Here is a 21309-nt window from a genome sequence, read left to right on the forward strand (position 1 = left end):
CCTGGGTCCTGGTGCTCTGGAAATGTGCAGGTCAGCTGCAGCCACTGTCATGACTCAACAACAATAACTATGTATTTAGAAAGACATGAAGCAAATATGGCAACACAAACAATTACGGGAACTAGGAGAGGTGTAAAGGTGCTTGTTGTAGCATTCGTTGTTTTTCTCCATTCCTTTTTCCCAAATAAAGCATGGATAGAAAAGTAAAATGACATCACTTGAAATAAAAGAAGAGGAAAGCTTAACCACCCTCCTCTGCCCCTCGCTTCCTACCTGTGACTGTGCTCCCCGTGATGGGCAAAGGTGCTCAGAGCACTCCTGCAGGCTGCAAGAATCAGGGCACCCTGGCCCTGGCCGGTTGGCTCAGCGGTAGAGCGTCGGCCTGGCGTGCAGAAGTCCTGGGTTCGATTCCTGGCCAGGGCACACAGGAGAAGCGCCCATCTGCTTCTCCAACCCTCCCCCTCTCCTTCCTCTCTGTCTCTCTCTTCCCCTCCTGCAGCCAAGGCTCCATTGGAGTACAGTTGGCCCGCGTGCTGGGGATGGCTCCTTGGCCTCTGCCCCAGGCGCTAGAGTGGCTCTGGTTGCAACAGAGCTACGCCCCAGAGGGGCAGAGCATCGCCCCCTGGTGGGCAGAGCGTCACCCCCTGGTGGGCGTGCCGGGTGGATCCCGGTCGGGCGAATGCAGGAGTCTGTCTGACTGTGTCTCCCTGTTTCCAGCTTCAGAAAAATACAAAAAAAAAAAAAAAAAAAAAAAAAGAATCAGGACACCCTCAAACAGGGCCAGCAAGGGCATCCACGAACAGCGGCGTCTAGTTATTCTTTGCTGAGCACCTACTACTGGCCAGGCCTTGCTGCTAATCAGGAGCTGAAGCAGCTGACAGGACCCACAACACCCACAAGTTATCAGGGGGCTTCAGGGAGGTCTTCTGACAGCTTCTTACTGTTTGTGTTATTTCTTGCTAAACATCTGGAATCTGCTGTTAATGTAGTAAAGTCCACCAAATACTGATGTATTTTAAAAAAGAAAAAAAATTCACTGAACCTCCACTGCCTGAGTTCACCTATATGTTTGTTCTCTTTAAAAAAAAAACAATCAGCCTGACCAGGCGGTGGCGCAGTGGATAGAGCATCGGACTGGGAAGCAGAGGACCCAGGTTTGAGACCCCGAGGTCACCAGCTTGAGCATTGGCTCATCTGGTTTGAGCAAGAGCCCACCAGCTTGAACCCAATGTCACTGGCTCCAGCAAGGGGTTGCTTGGTCTGCTGGAGGCCCACGGTCAAGGCACATATGAGAGAGCAATCAATGAACAGCTAAGGTGTTTCAATGCACAATGAAAAACTAATGATTGATGCTTCTCATCTCTCTCCGTTCCTGTCTGTCTGTCCCTGTCTATCCCTCTCTCTGACTCACTGTCTCTGTAAAAAAAAATAAAATAAAAATAAAAAAATAAATAAATAAATAAATAAATAAATCAACCTAACAATCAGTTTTTAAGAACTCTATTTTCTGGTAAGTTTTAGTTTTTATCAATGACAGTTTTGCTTAATTCAATGGACAATTCTGCAAATGCACCTAAAGCAAAGGTCACACCTTAACCCTCTTGTCATATGTTGTTTCATCAGTGTTCTTTGTAATCTTGTCCTTCATACAATTCAGTTCCATAGGGAGAAACACAACTCGTCAGGAAGAGAGCCTTGTTATTTCCAAAGGTCTCACCTTTCAAAATTTAATGATAAACTATCAATTTGTAGAAATGAAGAATAATAGTTTCACTTTTTGAAGCACAACGATTATGCAGCATTTTTGAAATACTAACAGCAAACAGCAGAAAGGTAATAAGAGACTCTTCCCAAACCTCAACATATTTCAGCAGTAAATGAAAATTACATTTTCAGCTTTAAATTCTATTCCAGCCATTAACCAAATAAAGGTCCAAATGAAATAACAAATCCTGCCATTTAACAGATTAAAGAGTAAAAGTGTAGACCAAAACAAACCCTGCTTAAATCAAACAACTCAAATAGGTAGTTTCTCCCACCAGCGGGTCCAGAGAACAGGGTGGCAGAAAGGGGTGCCTTCCATGTCAGCCCCGGGTAGGTGCCCTTCACACCCCTGGGTTCAGCCCCAGCCCAGAACGCCAGACAGAGGCATCGGAGTCCAACAGCCCGAGCGTCGCAACACCTAGACACAGGTTCCGGGAGCATCCTTTATTTACAAAGGCCAAACACCCAAAGCATTTTGGAATCTTACCTCTTATAAAAACTTCTTACAAAGGTCAGTTTACAATTTTTGGAGCAATATCATTGGCAGGAATAAAATGATGCTCTGGGAACATCTAAAGTCATTGCACTTGAAGCTATCAAAGAGTTCAACATCACTGACACCTATGGTTCAATCTGCAGGGGGACGTAGGCTTTGCTACAGGGAAATTCCAAAACTCTTTCCTATCTATAACGTACCTTCCCTCACATGTGAGCTCCAAGTACCAGTAGTTTCAGTCTTTATGGTGACATCAGAGGAACCTTGCAATTAAAGAGACAGCTGGCTCTTTAACACTTTCCTCTGCACACTACTTTGTTACTGTACCTCTGGGGTACTTACTCCTCAGGTACAGGCCCTATATTAACTGAAACCTACCAAGTACCAGGCTTTACGATGGCCCCAGCGACCCACACCCCTTCCCAGTACACACATCCTTGTGGAGTTCCTCCCTGTCAAGTGTGGGCTGGGCTCAGTGATTCTAACAAACAGAATATGGCAAAAGGGGTGAATGTCACTGCCAAGATTAGGTCATGAAGACTGGCCTCCCTCTTGTTCACTCCCGTTCTGTAGCTGGCTCTTCTGAGAGCCGGATGGAGAGCCCCAGGGAGAGAGGAGCTACGTGGGAAGGAGCTGGCCGCTCCTGAGGGAGCCTGGAAGCTGACTCCTCCCCAGTGGGGCCCCCATCAATACCCTGGCTGCAGCCTGAGAACCCCAGTCAGGAGACCCAGCTAAGTAAGTGGTGCCCGGACTCCTGAGCCACAGAAACTGATGTTTTTTAAGGTACTAAGTTTTGGGGCAATTTGTTGGACAGTAATATATAAATAATACAACCAGTCAGCATAATCACACCTTTAAAGTTCAGAAAGTGGGAAAACAGAGAACCTACCCAAACCAAAAGCCCAGTTTTACAAATCTTTTCCAAAGCATAACAGAGAAAATTAAGTTTTAAATAAAGTATTTAAAAAAAAATCAGAAGTAAACATCAAGTAAGAAGTGTAGTTATACTTGGCAAATAAAAGTTTTGAACCTGGACTGCTTGGGGACTCCGTTGGTTAAGATTTGGTCCTAGGAAACATTAGATTGAAAATGTAAAGTGCTTTCTCCGACGTAACCAAGTGATGCCGTGGCACCCGATGCCACACCGAACTGACTAGTTCGAGTGTCTCCCCTGGGAGACCCTACTGCTTGGAGTTAGATGTGTATCTCATCCTACTGCCCGGGTGCTGGGTAAGTTTGCAAGCCTAAGGCAACCGATCTTTCTAAAAGTACTGCTCTCATCTGTTCGTTCACACACTCACTCAGTAAGAGTGCTGCTTGCTGACCTCGTGCCAGGAGGCCAGTTCGGGCTGGGCTGCCTTCCCTTCTCTCAAGCCCCCCAGAAGCATCTATCTGGACACACTAGAGCCTTTCCCCAGGCAAAGTACAGAACTCACCACGCCCTGCTTTTTCATCATTTCTGAATTTAAGGAACACACAAGCAAGTTCTAGAAGAAAGTCAGAGAAGCAAAGGCCCCATCCCAAGGCCCTCTGAGATGTCCTTTTCCTGGAGTGGAGAAGGTGCCCAAGTCACCAGGCATGCACCCTCGCCTGCTCCAACTTTCCTGCACTGGGCCCACTGCCCCCAAAACACACCCCGAAGCTCACACTCCCCACTTGGACCCACCCCTCCTGGGACTTCCTGGACACTGAAAACACCTCTCAACTCTGGATAAAGGGTGGAGAATGGGGCTAGTTTGGTGACACCACCAGAGGGAGAGCAGGGCAGCAGCCGAAGGTGCAACACACTGATCACAGGGCCGAGGTAAGGCTGGCAGCCCGGGAGCATGGGCTCGGAAAATAGCGGACAGTTTCCTGGGTCTGGGGAGTGGGCACACTGCTGGCCTGAGAGCCAGCGTGGACTAGGAGCCCCTCTTGAATACCCAGAGCCAGGAGGATGGGCCCCAGCCCTGCCTCACATCTGCCTCCACATCCCAGCCATATCCAGCCAGGAGGCATCTGCTGAAGGTCAGAATGTCTGTGGGGCTGACCCTGGTGCTCAGATGTCAGGGTGCTCTGGGGCCTCATGGAAGGGGGGGCACCTGTGGGGCTGAGGTGACCAGGATCCCTGATGCCCCAGAGCTTTCATAGCATGGGGGTCCAGCTGAGTGGCCTGGGGAGATTCAGGGCACCCCTGGATCCTGCTCCCGGGGCTCCAACTCCTGGGGGCCTAGCTTGGGTCCCAGTACTCCTTATGGTCAACTCGTGAGGCCTGAGTGCTTCTCAGAGACTTGTCAGGAGTCCTGGCCTCCCTGGAGACCTGTCTGGAAGTTCAGCTCTTTTCAGGGTCCTGGTCCTCCCCTGTGCGCCCGGCCTTCTTCATGGCCCTGCCCCAGCATCCTGACCCTAAGGACCTATCTGTTCATCCTTGGAGCCTGTCACATGGCACAAGCCCTGCCTCCTGGTACAGTCCCGGGGTCCCAACCTCGTGGGAGGGGCTGTCTCAGGTCCCAGAAGGCCCCACAGGATGGTTCCAGGATCCCAGCCCTCTTTGGATCTAGGGTCCCAGTCCTCCCTGGTGGGTGTATCCCCGAGTCCTGACCTTTCCATTGGCCTGTCTCAGGGTCCCGGCCCTCCCTGGACCCAGCCCGGTCCTGGAGTCTGACCCTCCTCAGTGACGGGTCTCAGGGTCTGACCAGTGTTAGGCTCCCAGCCCTCCTTGGTGACCCGTAGTGGTCTCGGACCCTCCTCGATGCCCCCTCCCACGGCTGGACGCTGCTCAGGGACCTGTCTCAGAGTCCAGCACTTGCTGGTCCCTGCCTGCTGGGTCCCGGGGTCGGCCTTCATGGGCGCCCGTCCTGGGGTCGGTACTCCCGGTCCCTCCCCGGTGGCCGGTCGTGGGGTCCGGTCCCGAGGGTCTGTGGGTCGGTGTCGGGCACTGCGGACCGGGCCGACGAGGGCGCAGGGCACGGGCCGGGTTCGGAGCCTCCAGGGCCCGGACACGGGCCGAGGCCGCGGCCTGAGCAGCGGGCGCCGCGGGCCAGGCCGGGCGGGGCGCGGACTCACTGACCTGCCGTCTCGGCTGCGGACGAGCGGGGCGCACGCGGGGGCAGCGCCGGGAGGGGAGGGGGCGCCGCTCCCTCCGGGTTCCCCCCCAAGAGCCGGAGAAAAAAACCCGTCCGGAGTTTAAAACAAAGAGGCGGAAATGCCCGAACAGAGCCGAGCGCCGAGTCGGGGGCGCCGCACTTGGAGCATGCGCGCTGCGCGGCCCGGCTCCCACCCCGCAGCAGGGTGGGGGCGGAGCCTAGCGGGGCCGGGGCGTGGTCATAGGGCGCAGGCGTGTTCGGCCGGACCCGGAGAGAGAAGGGTACTGGGGCCAGTACTGGGGCCGGGCCTGGGGCGGGGACTTGGTCAGAGGGTGTGGACTGACACAGAAAGGGACGTGGTCAGTGGGAGCATCGGGACGGGGCTCTGCGGAGGGACTAGACTGGACCCCGGCGACCCGCAAAAGGAGTGAGGCGGAGGGCGGGGCCTGGCAGGGGCGGGCGCAGGTAGAGGCGGAGCCTGGCCGTGGCTGGAAGGCGGGGCCAGGCGGAGGCGGGGCCAGGGAGAGGCGGGGCCAGTGAGACCGGGTGGGCGGACAGGTGCTGCACCAGCCTTCCCGGAGCCTCTGGGACCCCGCATCCTGCTGGCAGCTCGCGTTGATTCCTGCTGTTCTGGGACCAGGGTTTCTGCTGGCCGAGGCAGTGTCGTTCTTGCATTCCTGTCCTTCCTGGGAAGTAGCACCGAGCGTCCCCCGTGCACTAGTCAGAAGCCCTGTGGACAGAGAGGAGCCCTGTTCTGGGTTCCCGGACATTTGGCTGCAGGCTTGACACCACAACTAGTTCCTGTGTCCACCTTTACGCAGGCTGCGTCCTAGATCTGTAAGCAGTGACCGTGACATGTACACCCTTGTGGGGTCTATACTGTGGAGGGGACAGTAACAGAGGGAAACAGCTGGATGGGGAGGCAGAGGCTGCCCCATTTAGCTGCAGTAGGGTGGATGAGAACAGAAGGGACGCAGAAGGAGCCAGCCCTGCAAATATGAATAACAAAAGAGTGCGATACTTAGCTCTGGTCAGGTAGCTCAGTTGGTTAGAGAGTAGTACCAATACGCCAAGGTTGTGGGTTCTGTCTCCTGTCAGGGCACATGCAAAAATCAACCAATGAATGCATGAATAAGTAGAACAACAAATCAATCCAGCACCCAGCCAGGGCCTTGAAATATTCTTAAAAAACAGATCCTGTTGGGAAGCAGTTGTCTGTGGATATCTCCTGATTCTGTGTCTACATGTCCCAGTCTTTAGAGCAAAGTCATTCACAGCTACATTTAGAATGTTTGGGAGACGGTTCAGGGTAGACAGGAAAAAGACTCTCCCTCCCTGAAGCTTTGCTTACGATCCTGAGTAAAGAGAAGGTTTCTCTCTGTAGAAGGCAGATGGGCCTGACCAGGAGGTGGTGTAGTGGATAGAGCGTTGGGACATGGAAGACCCAGGTTTAAGGTCGCCCGCTTGAGTGTGGGGTCGTTGGCTTGAGCGTGGGATCATAGATGTGACCCCAAGGTCTCTGGTTTGAGCAAGGGGTCACTTGCTCTGCTGTAAAGCCACCCCCGCCTCTGGTCAAGGCACATGAAAATAAACAACTAAGATGCTGCAACAAAGAATTGATGCTTCTCATTTCTCTCCCTTCCTGTTTGTCTGTTCCTATCTGACTCTCTCTCTGTCTCTGTCAAAAATAAAAATAAAAAATAAAAAAGAAGGCAGATGGATGAGTCTCCTAATGTCAGTGTTCTGAAACACACTCTACTGTACAGGCAGGTGCCACCGGCACGCCCGTGTTGATGGGGGTGGAGGAACCAGTTGCAGGAATGACTGTTGAGTAACAGATGTTCTTTGCCTCTGGCCTGGCCTTGTGTGTCCCTGGAATGCACACATGGAGACTGTGAGTTTACCTTTCTAGCTTGCAATAGAATGAAATCTCACACCTTTCACAGTTTCTGATTTAACACACGTTTCACACCAGACACACACATGGTGGACACAGTTCACACACTATATACCAAAGAATTAGGTATGTACTCTTTCATAATTTTGTCTAATTCAGAAAAAAGAATTAGGTAATTATTTCACCCATACATACACAAAAGATAGAGACCCATCTCACACTACACATACCAATAACCCATACAGACTTACATAACACACCCTGACACACACTAGATACCCTCTCACACCAGACACATACACAAATAGATGACTATCGGGACTAGCATGACGATAGATACTCCTTCATCTTCTCTCCCACCCTCTGTCTCTCACAGACACACATCCCAGATAGTCCTCATTCCATGCCCATTTCACACCACACACACGCACGTGCATGCGTGCACACACAAAAGTGAGAAAACCAGCTATTTGCATGTTCACAGGCTGAATAGTTCTGAGCAGTAGAGATGGAATTGGTACAGTAGGGTCCCTGATGGGAGGGGACAGCAATCTGGGTCCCAGGTACTTGTCACAACTTTGGGGTGTATGTGAGCCCTTCTGTTGGCTTTCCCCTATGTTGGAGGGAAACAGAGGAGTGGGGCGACCCCAAGGGCTGCCCTCTGGTGGGGAGCACAAGTCACAATGAGCAGAGCCATGTTCTCTACTACTGGCCAGCCATGTAAACTGTTTTTGGTAGATGAGTCCCTGATTGGCCTTCTGTACAGAGAAGGAGGGAGTCATATGTCCTCTTTGAGGAGCCTGAGAGTCCAGATGCTGACCTTCTTACTCAGCTCCCTGCTGTAGGTGGTGTTGGGGTGTGTGGGCTTTCAGCAGCCATGACCTTGAGGCAGGCAGCGCATGCAGGCAGGAGTGAAGGCCTGGATACTGAGAAGGCAGGTGTGCTTCTGGAATCAGGTGTGCTCTGGCCTAGGATGTGCGCGGAGAGGGATGGGTCACTTGTGGAGAAACCACCAAGTAGGAGAGTGGGGCCCTAGAGGCACAAGGCAGAAAGGTCACACACCTGGCTCCTGTCTCATATAGCTAACATTCTTTTGACAGAAACAGATAAAAACCAAATGAAAGCCAACAAACAGGATGAGGCTGTGAGCATCTCCTACGTAAGGTGAGGTTTCTTCCCTGACATTATCCTCAGCAAAGAAGATGTTGCCTTTGCACCAGCCTTGGCAAAGTGATGGCTCTCAGTTGCTTAATTTTAAGCAGATTCTGTTTAGGGAAGACAGCCTGAAAAAGCCACAGTTGGTGCTAGTTTGGGGTGCTGATAGGAGTCTATATTTGGTTAAGTAAAAAGGAGGTAGGCCCTGGCTGGTTGGTTCAGTGGTAGAGCGTTGGCCTGGCGTGCAGGAGTCCTGGGTTTGATTCCCAACCAGGACACACAGGAGAAGTGCCCATCTGCTTCTCCACCCCTCCCCCTCTCCTTCCTCTCTGTCTCTCTCTTCCCCTCCTGCAGCCAAGGTTCCATTGGAGAAAAGTTGGCCCGGGTGCTGAGGATGGCTCTGTGGCCTCTGCCTCAGGCGTTAGAGTGGCTCTGGTCTCGGCAGAGCCCCTGGTGGGTGTGCCGGGTGGATCCCGGTCGGGTGCATGCCGGAGTCTGTCTGACTGCCTCCCCGTTTCTGGCTTCGGAAAAATACAAAAAATAATAATAATAAAAAAAAAGGAGGTAAAGAAATTAAAACAAAAACAAACAAAAAAAGAAATTGAAAGATTTAGTCATAATTGTGCATACTCAATGCTATTTTAAATAAGCCTTTAAAGACAAGTTGAAAAGCAAGACATAGGTGTTTTTTGTGTGGAGATCACCAAAAGATCTCCTCAAGGTGTGCTGATTTCAAAGATGTGCACATGGACCTGGGCTCAGGTGAGGCTCAGGTGTGCCACCTGTATTTGAAACATGAGCAACTGAGATGCTTATGGTGAGATATTCATCCAGAATTTATGTGTGTGCATTTATTTTATTTTATTTTTATTTATTAATTTAATTTAATTTTTAAAATATTTTATTTATTGATTTTTAGAGAGAGAGGAGAGAGAGAGAGAGAGAAAGAGAGAGAGAGAGAGAGAGAAGGGGGAGGAGCAGGAAGCATCAACTCCCATATATGCCTTGACCAGGCAAGCCCAGGGTTTCGAACCGGCAACCTCAGTGTTCCAGGTCGACGTTTTATCCCACTGCGCCACCACAGGTCAGGCTCATCCAGAATTTAAATAAAAGTTTCACCAAAGGTAGAAAAGTTATTGTTTCCAAATGAATGTACTTTTCACATTATGTGAGTTTTAAATTTTTTATTTTCCACGGTGGCTGTAACATTTTACAGTGTTACCTACATGACATGAGTGGCCAAGTTACAGCCTCACCAGCATTTGATGCGTTTTTTTTAGCCATTCTGAAAAGTGTGTGGTGATATCTTATTGTGGTTTTAATTTGCATTTTCCTAAAGGCTAATGATGTTAGCCATTTGTCACCATGTGCCATCTGTATATCCTCTTCAGAGACACGTTTCTTCATGTCTTTTGCCCATATTCTAATTGAACTTTTTTGTTGTTTTTACTGTGAGTTCTTATTTTTTTTTAAGTGAGAGGAGGGGAGATAGACAGACTCCCACATGTGCCCCAACCTGGATCCACCCAGCAAACCCTGTCTGGGGCCAATGCTCAAATCAACCAAGCTATCCTCAGTGCCTGAGGCTACTGCCTGAACAATCGAGCCACTGTCTATAGAGGGGAAGAGAGAAAGAAGGGGGAGAGGGAAGGGAAGAGAAGCAAATGGTCACTTCTCATCTGTGCTCTGACCAGAAATTAAGCCCAGGATGTTCCCATGCTGGGCCAACACTCTATCCACTGAGATAACCTGCAAGGGTCTTACTGTTGAGTTTTGAGGCCTCTTTATATCTTCGAGGTACTCATCCTTTGCTGGATATGTGGTTTGTGAATGGTTTTGCCCAGTCTGTGCCCACAAAAACCTCTGGTTAGGAATTAGTGTTAAACCTATAGCTCAATCTAGGGAGAACCGACATCTGGACTCCTTTGAATCTCCAGGTCCATGAGCATGGTATGCTTCCATTTTTAATGTTTTATTGTGTCATTTGTAGCATCAAGTCCTGTGTACATTTTGCTAACTTTATATGCAAGGATTTAATTCTCTCTGAAGTAACTGTAAATGACATGTATCATTAATTTTGGTTTCCACATCCTGTTATTGGTGTATAGAAATGCCATTGTGGCCCTGGCAGGTTGGCTCAGTGGTAGAGCATTGCCTGATGTGTGGATGTCCCAGGTTCGAATCCCTGACAGGGCACACAGGAGAAGTGCCCATCTGCTTCTCTACCCCCCCTTGATTCTCTCTCTCTCTCTCTCTTCCTCTCTCTCTCTCTCTTCCTCTCTCTCTCTCTTCCCCTCCTTCAGCCATGGCTCTATTGGAGCGAGTTGGCGGCAGGCACAGGATGGTTTCATGGCCTCCGCCTCAGGCGCTGGAATGCTGGAATGGCTTGGTTGTTGAGGAACAGAGCAGAGACCCCAGATGGGCAGAGCATCACCCCCTAGTGGGCTTGCTGGATGGATCCCTGTTGGGGGTCATGCGGGAGCCTGTCTCTGCCTCCCCTCCTCTCACTGAATAAAAAAAAGAAGAAAAATACCATTTATTGTCATGTTGCCTTTGCATTCTGTGACCTGTGTGCTCCACCTAAGGGTCCAAGGTCTGGGGAGGAGGCCCAGCGTTTTGAGTAGGAGGGTCCCAGGTGGTGACCCCAGGAGTACAAGGCAGAGCAGTGTCCACTTATGTAAGCCCTGGGGACATCACCGGTGACCTCAGGAAGAGTTACACTGGGGCAGAAGGGAGATACGTCCTAGGAAGAGAATGCCGCCCACAGAGACAAGCTGACATTCTCTCCTCTCTGTCTTCCGGCCCACAGGTCTCTAAAACAAACAGAATACCGTGTCTCCTCCTCTGCCTCAGCTGTTTTCTCAGCTGTAAGCGCAGATAATCACGGGGTGGGGGAGGCTGTCCCTCCACCCCCACCCCTCTCTCCTGGCTGTGGTTCAGAACGTGGCACCGCCCTTGCCCTGCGCAGGACAGGCTCACCAGGCCTCCCTCTTCCTCCCGCGCCAGCGCCACTTCTGCCCTCCGCCCCTAGTTCCTGCTTTCCTGCACGAGTCTGAGGACTAGTCTGGATTCCACGCTCTTCGAAAACGGACCCCAGTCTCCTCTTGCAGGCTGGCCTCGGGCTGCTTCCTGTGACTTGTTTGGACGTCAGGAATCGGGGCTGAAGGATGGCAAAGGGGACCTTTCCATGCCCCTTTCAGGAAATGCGGACCATCTGCAGGGCAGTGACTTCTCGGCGCCTCTCCTGCCGCCACCCACGTAGGCGTGTCCACCGCAGGAACCACACAGAGGCCGTGACCCGGCTGGTTCCCTGCGAGGAGACTCTGTCCCTGTTTGGTGGCAGAAACTTCCACCCTGTCGGAAGGGGAAGGGTCTAGCTTCACTACCGGCCCCTTTCCCACTTGGCTGTGCCGTGACCCCTAACCCTCGGGCGGGGACTGATCCGGAATTCCCGCCCCTGCAGCCCCGGTTCCACCTCCGACGGCTGCCCGAGCCCTCGCGCCGCAACTTAAACCCGCAGGCAGATGATGGCAGGGCCGGCGGGGGACGGACAGTGGGCCGCCGCGACCCCGGCTCTGGCCGCGCTGCGGGTCCACCGCGTCTACGCGCGCCGCTGGGTCTTCCTGCTGGTGGTCAGTCTGCTCAGCTGCTCCAATGCCACGGTACAGGCTCGGGCTCCTCGGAGCGGGGGGCTGGGGGAGGGTGTCTCTTCAGGGCGGGAGCCGAGGCTGGAAACCAGCATGGAGCCCCTACCCGCCCTCGCCGGTGCCTTGGTGCGCCCTGTGGGCGCGTCTGCTGTGGGGCTCGAGTTTGCGGGACTCGAAGGGACAGTGGAGCCGCAGGGGCGGGGGTGTCCTGCCACCACGCAGGTGCGGAGGCACCGGGACGGGAGCTCCTCCTGGCTGTGGTGGCGGGAGAGAAAAGGGCTGGTGTCCCCTTGCCAGCTGAGCGCAGGTCCTGTGATCTACGGTGGTTTCCAACTGTAGACACATGAAAGCATCCTCCAGACGTGCCCACTCCCTCCGAGAAACTCCGCACTCCGCACGTGGGACAGGCTTTCACGACCTGGCTCCTGCCCAGCCCCCTTCCTAACCCCCCTCTTCTACCTGTGCCCTGACCTGGGTGTCTGATCCAATTCTGGGCTCCCTCAAGAGGCCTTCCTTACCCACCCCCCTCCTCCATAGCTCCCCAGCTGGGGTCCACAGTGGCCCCATCACCTATTCTAACTGTCCCCACTGCTGGCAGGGAACTCGGCCTCAGACTAGGGATCAGCCAGTTCCTGGGGCCCAGCCCCCCAGCATGCTCCTCTCTCGAGTCCATCCTTGCGCTCCCAGTTGCTCTGCCCAAGGCCTGTGCTCCTCTTTCCCCAGCCCATCAGTCAGATAGGAGAGAGAGCTTTTCTCCACCTGCCCTCCCCCTGCTGGGCCGCCTTCCCCCTGTTAGGCCACCCTCCTGTCCCTTGAACAGGCATCTAAGGCCTTTGAGCAGAGGGGGTGTATAGGGGAGAAAGAATCTTTCTTCTCCCTTATAGGTTTTTCTGGCTGGCCTACTAATTGACATGAGAGGTTAACAAGATAAAACAACCACACTTAATTACTCATGTATCTGTGGGAACCCCACATACCTGAGAGAGTCGGAGACAGACAGATGCAATGAGGTAGGGAGGGCTCTTCACCGGGGGCCTCAGCGGAGAGGAAGGTCTCCACAGGGTATGCTGAGAAGAGCAGATGTCCAGTAATGGAAGTTAGCCCTGGACTACAGATAGGGCATAAAGTTGTTTCTGGTGATAACTCATTATGGGCAATTCCCCTAATCTAAGCCCTTTAAGGGAGAAGTAAAATTTCTCTTGAGCCCACAGGGTCTCCATTGCCTTCAGCTCAAAGTAATTCACGTGACAAGTCTTGGGGAGGCCTGACTAAAGGCCTTCAGGGGCTTGGAGCCAACCTTCTCACACCTGACCCTCACATGGCCACCTGCTCACGGGCCACCACACATCTCACCTCCCCAGTGTGCCTGGGGACCCTGTGTGCGATCCCTCAGCCTCCCCGGAACCACGGGAACTGGTTGGGCAGAGTTTGCCACCGTGTAATTATGTAACACAAAGCAGGACCCACAGCTTGGGAAGGCCCAGTGGCCATGGGACGGTCAGAAGCGCAGACTGGTGAGTAGGGATGGGGCAGGCAGGTGTGGACACAGCCTTGGGGAGGCTCTCGGCAGCAGCATTCTTGGGAGTCATTTCACATTCCTTTTCTTCCCTTTCTTGCTGGCTGGGGTATGGAGAGCCGGCCCTGTACTGGGACAAACAGCAGGGCAGCTCAGGCCCTGGGTCTGCCATGGCCCAGACGCCTCTTTTCTCTGTGGGACGCATGGCTGTGGCTTGGTCCCAGGTCCCTGTGTCTGGGAAGCTGGAACTGGCTTTGGGGACAGTGGTATGAGGTGCAGAGCAGGGGCCTCCTCGTCTCCTGGGGCTGCTTCAGTGAATCCAAGGGTGGACAGGCATCCTAAGTGACCTTGAGAAGTTCCCTGGACACTGAGTCAGAGATCTGCTGCACCCGCTTTTATGCACAAGTCGTTACAGAGCAAACAGAATTTCACCGGGAATAGCCACAATCCCTGCCCTGGTCGGCACTGTGAGCACTGACCATCAGGAGTACCCTGGCTGAGCCCGCTTAGCCCCTCACTTACTCTGTGTGCAGCGGGGTGACTGAGGGGTGGGTGCAGCAGTGCTTGGAGTGAGGTCTGGGCTGGCCTTGGAGTGGTTCAAAGGGAGCCCCATGATCTGGAGAGCTGGCATGTGGGCGCTGCCTTCGCTCAAAGGGACATCAGGAGCATCTGACAAGGATGGGAGCAGGTAAAACAGAATTCTCGTGCAGTGGGGACAAGTGTCGTTGCCACATTGACTTGAACATTTCAGACGCATCTCTGCTCTGCCAACCACGAGCTCTGGAGAGGAAAATGCTGAGGGGTGGGCTCTGCTCAGCAGGGCTGGGCTGGGAGACAGACACCGTGGGGTCTCTCGCTGGATCAGGCTGGGCAGAAGGCAGCTAGGCCTGCTTAGGGGCTCTTCCTGAACCTGGAGGATCTGTCCCCTGCTCTGTCCTTTAAAAAAAGGAAGAGAGGCAGCTGTTGCCAAGGCTTGCTGTCATGTGAGGCTCTGTGGTCAGACTCTGTCAAGAAAGCTGTGTCTCTGGCCTCTGCCACGGGAGAGTGTGGCCTGAGGAGTGTGGCCTCCTAAGTCCTCTGTGAGCTGGAAGGTCCTTCACTTAGATTTGTGACACTTTGGGCTTGGTACTTGCCTGGCCCGCTTCGCTCCTTATCCCTGAAGTAAGCCTTGGTGAACTCCTCCTCTCCTCTTGACCCACATACCCTTCAGGGACCAGATGGTGTCTCACTTCCTCCTGGAAACCTTCCCCACTGACCCAGCCACCCACTTTGCACTGGAGGTCTGCTGTGTGAAGAGTCCCAGAGCGTGATAACACCTACAGCTGGGAAATGTCTCCTGCTCCCAGGGGCTCTCGCCTCCGAAACACCTGGGTCCCCTGTGGGGGATGTGGGGCTGGCCTTGGGCAGGGCTCCCACACAGTCCAGGTGTTTTCACCTGGGACCAAGTTTGCGGACAGGCTGGAGGTGCCTTTTGGGCTTGTCTTCTGTTCCCCCCCACCCCTGGTATCCCTCCCACGGTCTCTTCAACTGAACCTGTCCACGGCTTCTGGTCCACCGTACCTCCTGCCTTTGTCCACCTGGGCATCTGCTGCAGGCACTGAGTATCTCCCCAGATGTGCTCCTTCGCCCAGCCCTGCCATGAACCTGGAGGCCGGGGCCACTGGCTCCCCCATCCTGACACCTCTTCCCGGTTCTGTGCTCCAGCCATGCCTAGTGCCCACCTGCCACAGTGCACCACACATGGAGGTCCACCTCCCACTGACAGCCCTTGGGCCTTTTCCTTGGAGTGTCAGTCCTGGTGGGGCCAGTTGTCCTGCAGGCTCTGGCCAGGTTGTCGGTCCCCTGCCCCAAGGATGGCACTGTCCACCATTCAGGCATGCTGTCTGACCTCCTCCACCTGGAAACTTTCCTGGGGTTGACCAGGAGAAGACCCTGGCCATTATGGACTGCAGGACACTTTCTCTTCGGCCGGCTGGACAGGCCTAGGACAGCAGGTGGGTGTGGGGACTGTGGAGCTGCCCCTAGGCTAACGCCAGCCTTGTCTGCTCCGCAGCTGTGGCTCAGCTTTGCGCCCGTGGCCGACACCATTGCCCAGCACTTCCTTCTGTCCACGGACCAGGTTAACTGGCTCTCACTGGTCTACCTTGTGGTATCCATCCCGTCTGGCATGGTAGCCATCTGGGTTCTGGACTCAGTCGGGCTCCGCTGGGCGGTGAGTTAGACCCACACCAGGGCCCGCTTTGGGATGGGGTAGGGACCCCAGGTGTGGGCTGGAGAGCCATGGCCCCCTCCCCAGACCAGGGTCCCCAGGCACAGCCATTGGGGCGGTGCTGGCAGAGCATCCAGCTGCCTGGACAGAGTGTCTGACCTTGTCCCCACAGACCATCCTGTGTGCATGGCTGAACTTTGCTGGGAGTGTGCTCCGCACCCTGCCCTACATGATCCTCGAGATTCAGGACCCGTTTGCCTTCCTCATGGGTGGCCAGAGCCTCTGTGCCCTGGCCCAGACCCTGGTCATCTTCTCTCCAGCCAAGCTGGCTGCCTTGTGGTTCCCTGAGCACCAGCGAGCTACGGCCAACATGATCGGCACCATGGGTAACTCGAGGGGACGAGGCGGAGGGTCTCCTCTGGCTCAGTGTCCAGGTCCTGGCACCTGGGCACTCCTAGCTCGTAGAGGGTGGAGGGCTGCACTGGTGGGCTGGGGACCAGGCCAGGCCATGGCTGACCTGACATATGTCTCTGGCTGTCCAGCAAACCCTCTGGGGATCCTGGTGGCCAACGTGCTGTCGCCTGCCCTGGTACAGAAGGAGGAAGACATCCCTATAATGGTGAGGGATATCAGGGGTAGCACCCATACACGTGTGTATGTTTGTGTGGTGTGTTTGCGTGTGCACGCGTGTGTGTTTGTGTGCATGCTTGGTGGGCTCTAGTGTGCATGATGGTGTCCACACCTGTTGGTGAGAGTGTGTACCAGCGCCTCCCTGTGGCCACATGGTGCATGCAGTATTTCTCCCAGTGGGCAAGTCCTGGGCACCTTCTCAGTGTCCGGCATGGTTCTAGGGACCAGGGTGTAGGGCGAATTCCTTGGTGGGGAGAGACCTTGGTGAGGGGCGAGGCTGGCCTGACCAGAGGGCGTTTGTGGGAGGCCCAAGGAGGGAGATGAGCCCAAGAGGAGAAAGGCCCTAAAGTGGATGCAGGTTGAAGGGTGGGGGCTGAGCCAAGGGAAGGTGGAAGGAAGGCTTAGCCCAGGTGGAGGGTGGGTGGTGTTGGCGTGAGGAGAGCTCTGGTGGTACCTGTGGGGAAGAGTGTTTCTATCTGGTCCAGAAGCACTCAAGACATGAGGGGTGTGGCTGAAGTGTTCCCAGAGCCCAGGGCTTTGCTCCGGTGGGGGCGTGGGGCAGGCTGTGGCTGAGGGCTTGAGGCGAGAGGGATGAGGGGCTTCCAGCTATGTTGTGGATGACTGTTGGGGACATTCACAAAGGTTAGAAGAGGCCGTGCGGAAGGCAGTTGGCTGGGTGACTCTGGAACTGCAGGAGAGGCTGGGATGTCTGTCCCCGTGGAGTCACCCTTGAGTGTTACTTTGAAAGCTGGGGTTCCAGATGTAGCAGAACTGTGGGCTCACCGATGTCCACCTAGGGATGGTGAGTGAGGGTGGTCTGGAGCCCGGAGTGGCAGGCCTGAGGAGCTTGTGTGTATGTGTGTGTCTGTGAAGTCCTGTGTGTCCATCTGCGGAGGCTTGCGTGTGCATGCACACACACGTGCCTGCATGCATACCCTCTTCCCAGCTGAGCATCTACATCATCCCTGCTGGCCTTGCCTGCCTGCTGGCCACCGCATGCCTCTGGGAGAGTGTGCCCCCCACCCCGCCCTCCGCTGGAGCCGCCCACTCCACCTCGGAGAAGTTCCTGGATGGGCTGAAGCTGGTCAGTTTTGTGGGATCTAGGTCTGGGGAGGGTCTGGGGCAAGGGGTAGGCCCGGAGGGGAAGGAGCTGGGCTGGGCTCTGTGGAGGCCCTGCCTGTGCTGCAGGAGCTCCTGGGCTGAGCGGCCCTTCCCCTCCAGCTCGTGAGGAACAAGGCCTACGTCATCCTGGCTGTGTGCTTTGGGGGCGGCATCGGCATTTTCTCCAGCTTCTCAGCCCTCCTGGAGCAGGTCCTCTGCGTGAATGGCTATTCCAATGTGAGTGCCCGCCTGTCCTGGGGCCCCCAACAAGGACGGGGCTTTGGGAGCCCATCACCCTGCAGGCTTTCTGCTTCTTTGGCTCCTGTGTGTGGCTATGGAGTGGCCCATGATCTCCCTAAGCCCTACGTGTCCACTCTTAGACAGAGTGACTTCCTGTTATGGGCACTGTTGAAATGCTCTTTGTGAAGAGTGTCAGGTGCCAAACACGACCTGCAGATGGGGGGCTGGGGGCTGTGGGGAGGTGGCGGCTGTGCTCAGGGTAGAAAATTGGGTGGTGCTTTTCACTCTCTCCCAATGCCCCAACCAGGATGACCCCAACCCTGTAGTCTCCAAAGCAGGGTCCTCCTCTGATACTGGATGTGCAGAGTGAAGGGCCTTGGTCTGCTCACAGCATCTGTGGCTGTGCCCTCTGCTGTCTGGCATTGGCCCTGGGGGTGGGCTTGGGGCTCAGCATGTTCCCAACTCCTCACTCAAGGACCGAGGGGTGTCTGCAGTGACTGGGTCCTTCCCTTTAGCAATTGTTGAGTTCCCGGATGAGGTGACACAGGGAAGAGGCACCTGCAGGGGAGTATATGCCACCCCTGCCCCCCACGTCCTACACACAACCGACAGTGCAGGGCCCCTGGGCCCCTGCATGGCTCAATGACCTTGCTGTGTGCTCCCTGGTGACAGCCTATGTCCTACAGGTGGGTGTCGCCTCCTGGGTCCCTGGTGGTATGGCACCCTGATGATGGGTGCCCCTGCCCTCCTACTTCCCCCAGGAGTTTGCGGGCCTCTGTGGGGCTCTCTTCATCGTGTTCGGGATCCTGGGGGCGCTGCTTCTCGGCCTGTACGTAGACCGGACCAAGCATTTCACCGAAGCCATCAAGATCGGCTTTTGTCTCACCTCTGTGGTCTGTGTGGCCTTTGCCCTGGTGAGTGTCCCCTTGAACCAAGGCCACCTGCAGGGGGCAGTGGGTGCTCCCGGGGTGGGCAGCTGGCAGCCCAGCCAGAACGGACATGCAGGCCTTGCCCACTCAGTCCTGCCACGCTCGGCCGGCCAGTGCTGCTGCCAGGCCCGGGGGAGCTGGCGTCCGGGGCTGTGGTGCGTCTGACTGCCGTCTCCTGTACGCTTGCTGCCCAGGTGTCCCAGCTGAGGGGACAGAACATTGCACTGGCAGCCATCTGCTCACTGTTCGGGCTCTTCGGCTTCTCGGTGGCGCCCGTTGCCATGGAGCTGGCGGTTGAGTGCTCCTTCCCTGTGGGTGAGGGAGCGGCTGCCGGCCTGGTCTTCGTGCTGGGGTAAGCACACACAACCCCTGCAGTGTTCCTGGGGACCCCTCACCCATCCCAGGCCACGCAGCCGTGACCTGCCTGCTCTGGCAAGGCTGGTGTGTTCTGATCACCTCCTGTGTGCAGGTGTGGACAGGCCACCGGAGCCACGCTGACCAGAGCGCCTGGCACTGTGGGCGGGGAGCAGGGTCCGGGCGGGGAGCAGTGTCCGGGCGGGGAGCAGGGTCCGGGCGGGGAGCAGTGTCTGGGCGGGGCTCAGGGTCTGGGCGGGGAGCAGGGTCCGGGCGGGGAGCAGGGTCCGGGCGGGGCTCAGGGTCCGGGCGGGGAGCAGGGTCCGGGCGGGGAGCAGTGTCCGGGCGGGGAGCAGTGTCCGGGCGGGGAGCAGTGTCTGGGCGGGGCTCAGGGTCTGGGCGGGGAGCAGTGTCCGGGCGGGGAGCAGGGTCCGGGCGGGGAGCAGTGTCCGGGCGGGGAGCAGGGTCCGGGCGGGGCTCAGGGTCTGGGCGGGGAGCAGTGTCCGGGCGGGGAGCAGGGTCCGGGCGGGGAGCAGTGTCTGGGCGGGGAGCAGGGTCCGGGCGGGGAGCAGTGTCCGGGCGGGGAGCAGGGTCCGGGCGGGGCTCAGGGTCGCGTGGCTGTCCAGGCAGGCCGAGGGCGTGTTGATCATGGTGCTGCTGACTGCCCTGACTGTGCGCCGCACGGAGCCGTCCTCCTCCACCTGCCGAAGTGCCCAGGACACCCTGGACTGGAAGGGTGAGTGTTCCAGCCCACGGGAGCCCCGAGAACACAGGCACGGAGAGCAGGCCTGGGTCCCCACCCCCTCCAGCCCTGGGGACCTCCCTCCAGGGACCCTTTTGCTATCTTCAGTGGGTGGGTGCTGGGCACCCACAGAGTGGGGACAAAGTGGTGTCAGAGGGCAACAGGCAGGACCCACGGCTCAGCATGGTGGGGGCAGCCCTGAGACTCTTACAAAGCCCAACCTCTAAACCCTGTGTGAGTTGTTTTAAAATGAGATCAGGAAAAGAAAAAGAGATAGACACAGAGAGAGAGGGGGAGATAAAGACAGACAGAGGGAGAGAGAGGCGAAGTGTTGCACGTCAGGCCCCAGGGCCGGCCCAGTGACCATGATACTGTGCTCTCAGGCCGGGGGGGGGCCTGGAACGGGATCTGCCCCTGGCGTCACTCTGTGGTTGTGGCTAGTGGGGTCCGCTGGGACTCTGCTGGCCCCATGGCCACACTGGGTCCCGTGGGGCGTCACTCTGTGGTCGTGGCTGGTGGGGTCCGCTGGGACTCTGCTGGCCCCATGGCCACACTGGGTCCCGTGGGGTGTCACTCTGTGGTCGTGGCTGGTGGGGTCCGCTGGGACTCTGCCGGCCCCATGGCCACACTGGGTCCCGTGGGGCGTCACTCTGTGGTCGTGGCTGGTGGGGTCCGCTGGGACTCTGCCGGCCCCATGGCCACACTGGGTCCCGTGGGGCGTCACTCTGTGGTTGTGGCTAGTGGGGTCCGCTGGGACTCTGCTGGCTCCATGGCCACACTGGGTCCCATAGGGTGTCACTCTGTGGTCGTGGCTGGTGGGGTCCGCTGGGACTCTGCCGGCCCCATGGCCACACTGGGTCCGTGGGGTGAGCCTCGGGCAGAGCTGGTTGTGTCCTCCCAGTGTCCATGCTGCTGATGGCCGGCCTGAGCACCCTCTTCAGCTGCTGCTTGGTGCTCTTCTTCCACACCCCGTACCGGCGCCTGCAGGCCGAGGCCGGCACGAGCCCCTCCGTCCAGGAGCACCAGTGCCCGGCTGCTGCAGACCTCACGCCCCCCCAGCAGACGCCCCCTGAGGCCCTGCCCAAGCACTCTCTCGGCCCAGACGCTGCAGGAAACCCAGGGGCAGCTCATTCCCAGAGCTTCTCCTGACCTTGGAAGGACATCACAGGTGGCCCTGCTAGGCCCATGGACTGAAAAGCCAGCCTAGGGGTGTAGAGGGACCTGGGAAAGCCGGGCTCTAGCCACCGGGGCTGTGGCAGCCACCTCTGAGACCGGGCGGGGCACTAGTGTCCCACACATGCCACAGGGACTCTAGCAGGGCACAGCAGGACGGCCAATGATCACACCAGACCAAGGGCAGTTGGTACAGGGGAAGCACATGGGGGCGTGGCTGATGGGAAGATGGACGGGTGGGGTGTTTCTGAGTGCCCCCAGATGTCTGTGTCTGGATTGCACAGGTTTGGGGAGAGCCTTCCTTGAAGAATCCATGCCAGAGCCTCTCGCAGCCTCTGGCCACCAAGTGACCAGATCCCAGCCTAGGTGCTGACAGGTGGGGCCAGGCTGG

At 56.2% G+C, this 21309-nt stretch overlaps 2 protein-coding genes across 4 annotated transcripts in view; one reads left to right on the forward strand and one right to left on the reverse strand.

Annotated features, from left to right (window-relative positions):
* Window positions 1-5502, reverse strand: part of PCGF3 (polycomb group ring finger 3) — a 43836-nt gene extending 38334 nt beyond the window's left edge. Inside the window, exon 1 of one of the 2 annotated variants that reach the window (XM_066233679.1) lies at window positions 5310-5501. The gene's annotated coding sequence lies outside the window, so the exon portion shown is untranslated. Of the gene's footprint in view, window positions 1-5309 lie in introns of both variants that reach the window. The other variant, XM_066233680.1, reaches the window with a different exon arrangement.
* Window positions 5503-5736: 234 nt separating this feature from the next.
* On the forward strand, window positions 5737-21282 carry SLC49A3 (solute carrier family 49 member 3). 2 transcript variants are annotated; one of them, XM_066233676.1, is made up of 13 exons: window positions 5738-5752; window positions 5966-6162; window positions 8323-8386; window positions 11187-12039; window positions 15594-15752; window positions 15922-16135; window positions 16292-16368; window positions 17326-17463; window positions 17601-17717; window positions 18482-18634; window positions 18844-19001; window positions 19630-19739; window positions 20647-21282. In XM_066233676.1, exons 4-13 carry the CDS (start codon window positions 11902-11904, stop codon window positions 20892-20894), a joined length of 1512 nt encoding a protein of 503 aa, XP_066089773.1. In that variant the 5' UTR covers window positions 5738-5752; window positions 5966-6162; window positions 8323-8386; window positions 11187-11901; the 3' UTR covers window positions 20895-21282. The 2 variants fall into 2 exon arrangements, with proteins under 2 accessions (XP_066089774.1, XP_066089773.1); XM_066233677.1 differs by lacking the exon at window positions 17326-17463 and having other exon boundaries at window positions 5737-5752.
* Window positions 21283-21309: the final 27 nt, after the last annotated feature.

Source organism: Saccopteryx bilineata, chromosome 5 (assembly GCF_036850765.1).
Source record: "Saccopteryx bilineata isolate mSacBil1 chromosome 5, mSacBil1_pri_phased_curated, whole genome shotgun sequence".
In the NCBI taxonomy this organism is placed as follows: Eukaryota; Metazoa; Chordata; class Mammalia; order Chiroptera; family Emballonuridae; genus Saccopteryx; species Saccopteryx bilineata.

Coding starts and splice junctions, on each gene's coding strand:
- SLC49A3 (XM_066233676.1), top strand. CDS start 11,902: ATGATGGCAGGGCCGGCGGGGGACGGACAGTGGGCCGCCGCGACCCCG. Junction 19,002..19,629: donor GGCCTGGTCTTCGTGCTGGG/GTAAGCACACAC, acceptor GTGGCTGTCCAG/GCAGGCCGAGGGCGTGTTGA. Junction 19,740..20,646: donor GGACACCCTGGACTGGAAGG/GTGAGTGTTCCA, acceptor GTGTCCTCCCAG/TGTCCATGCTGCTGATGGCC.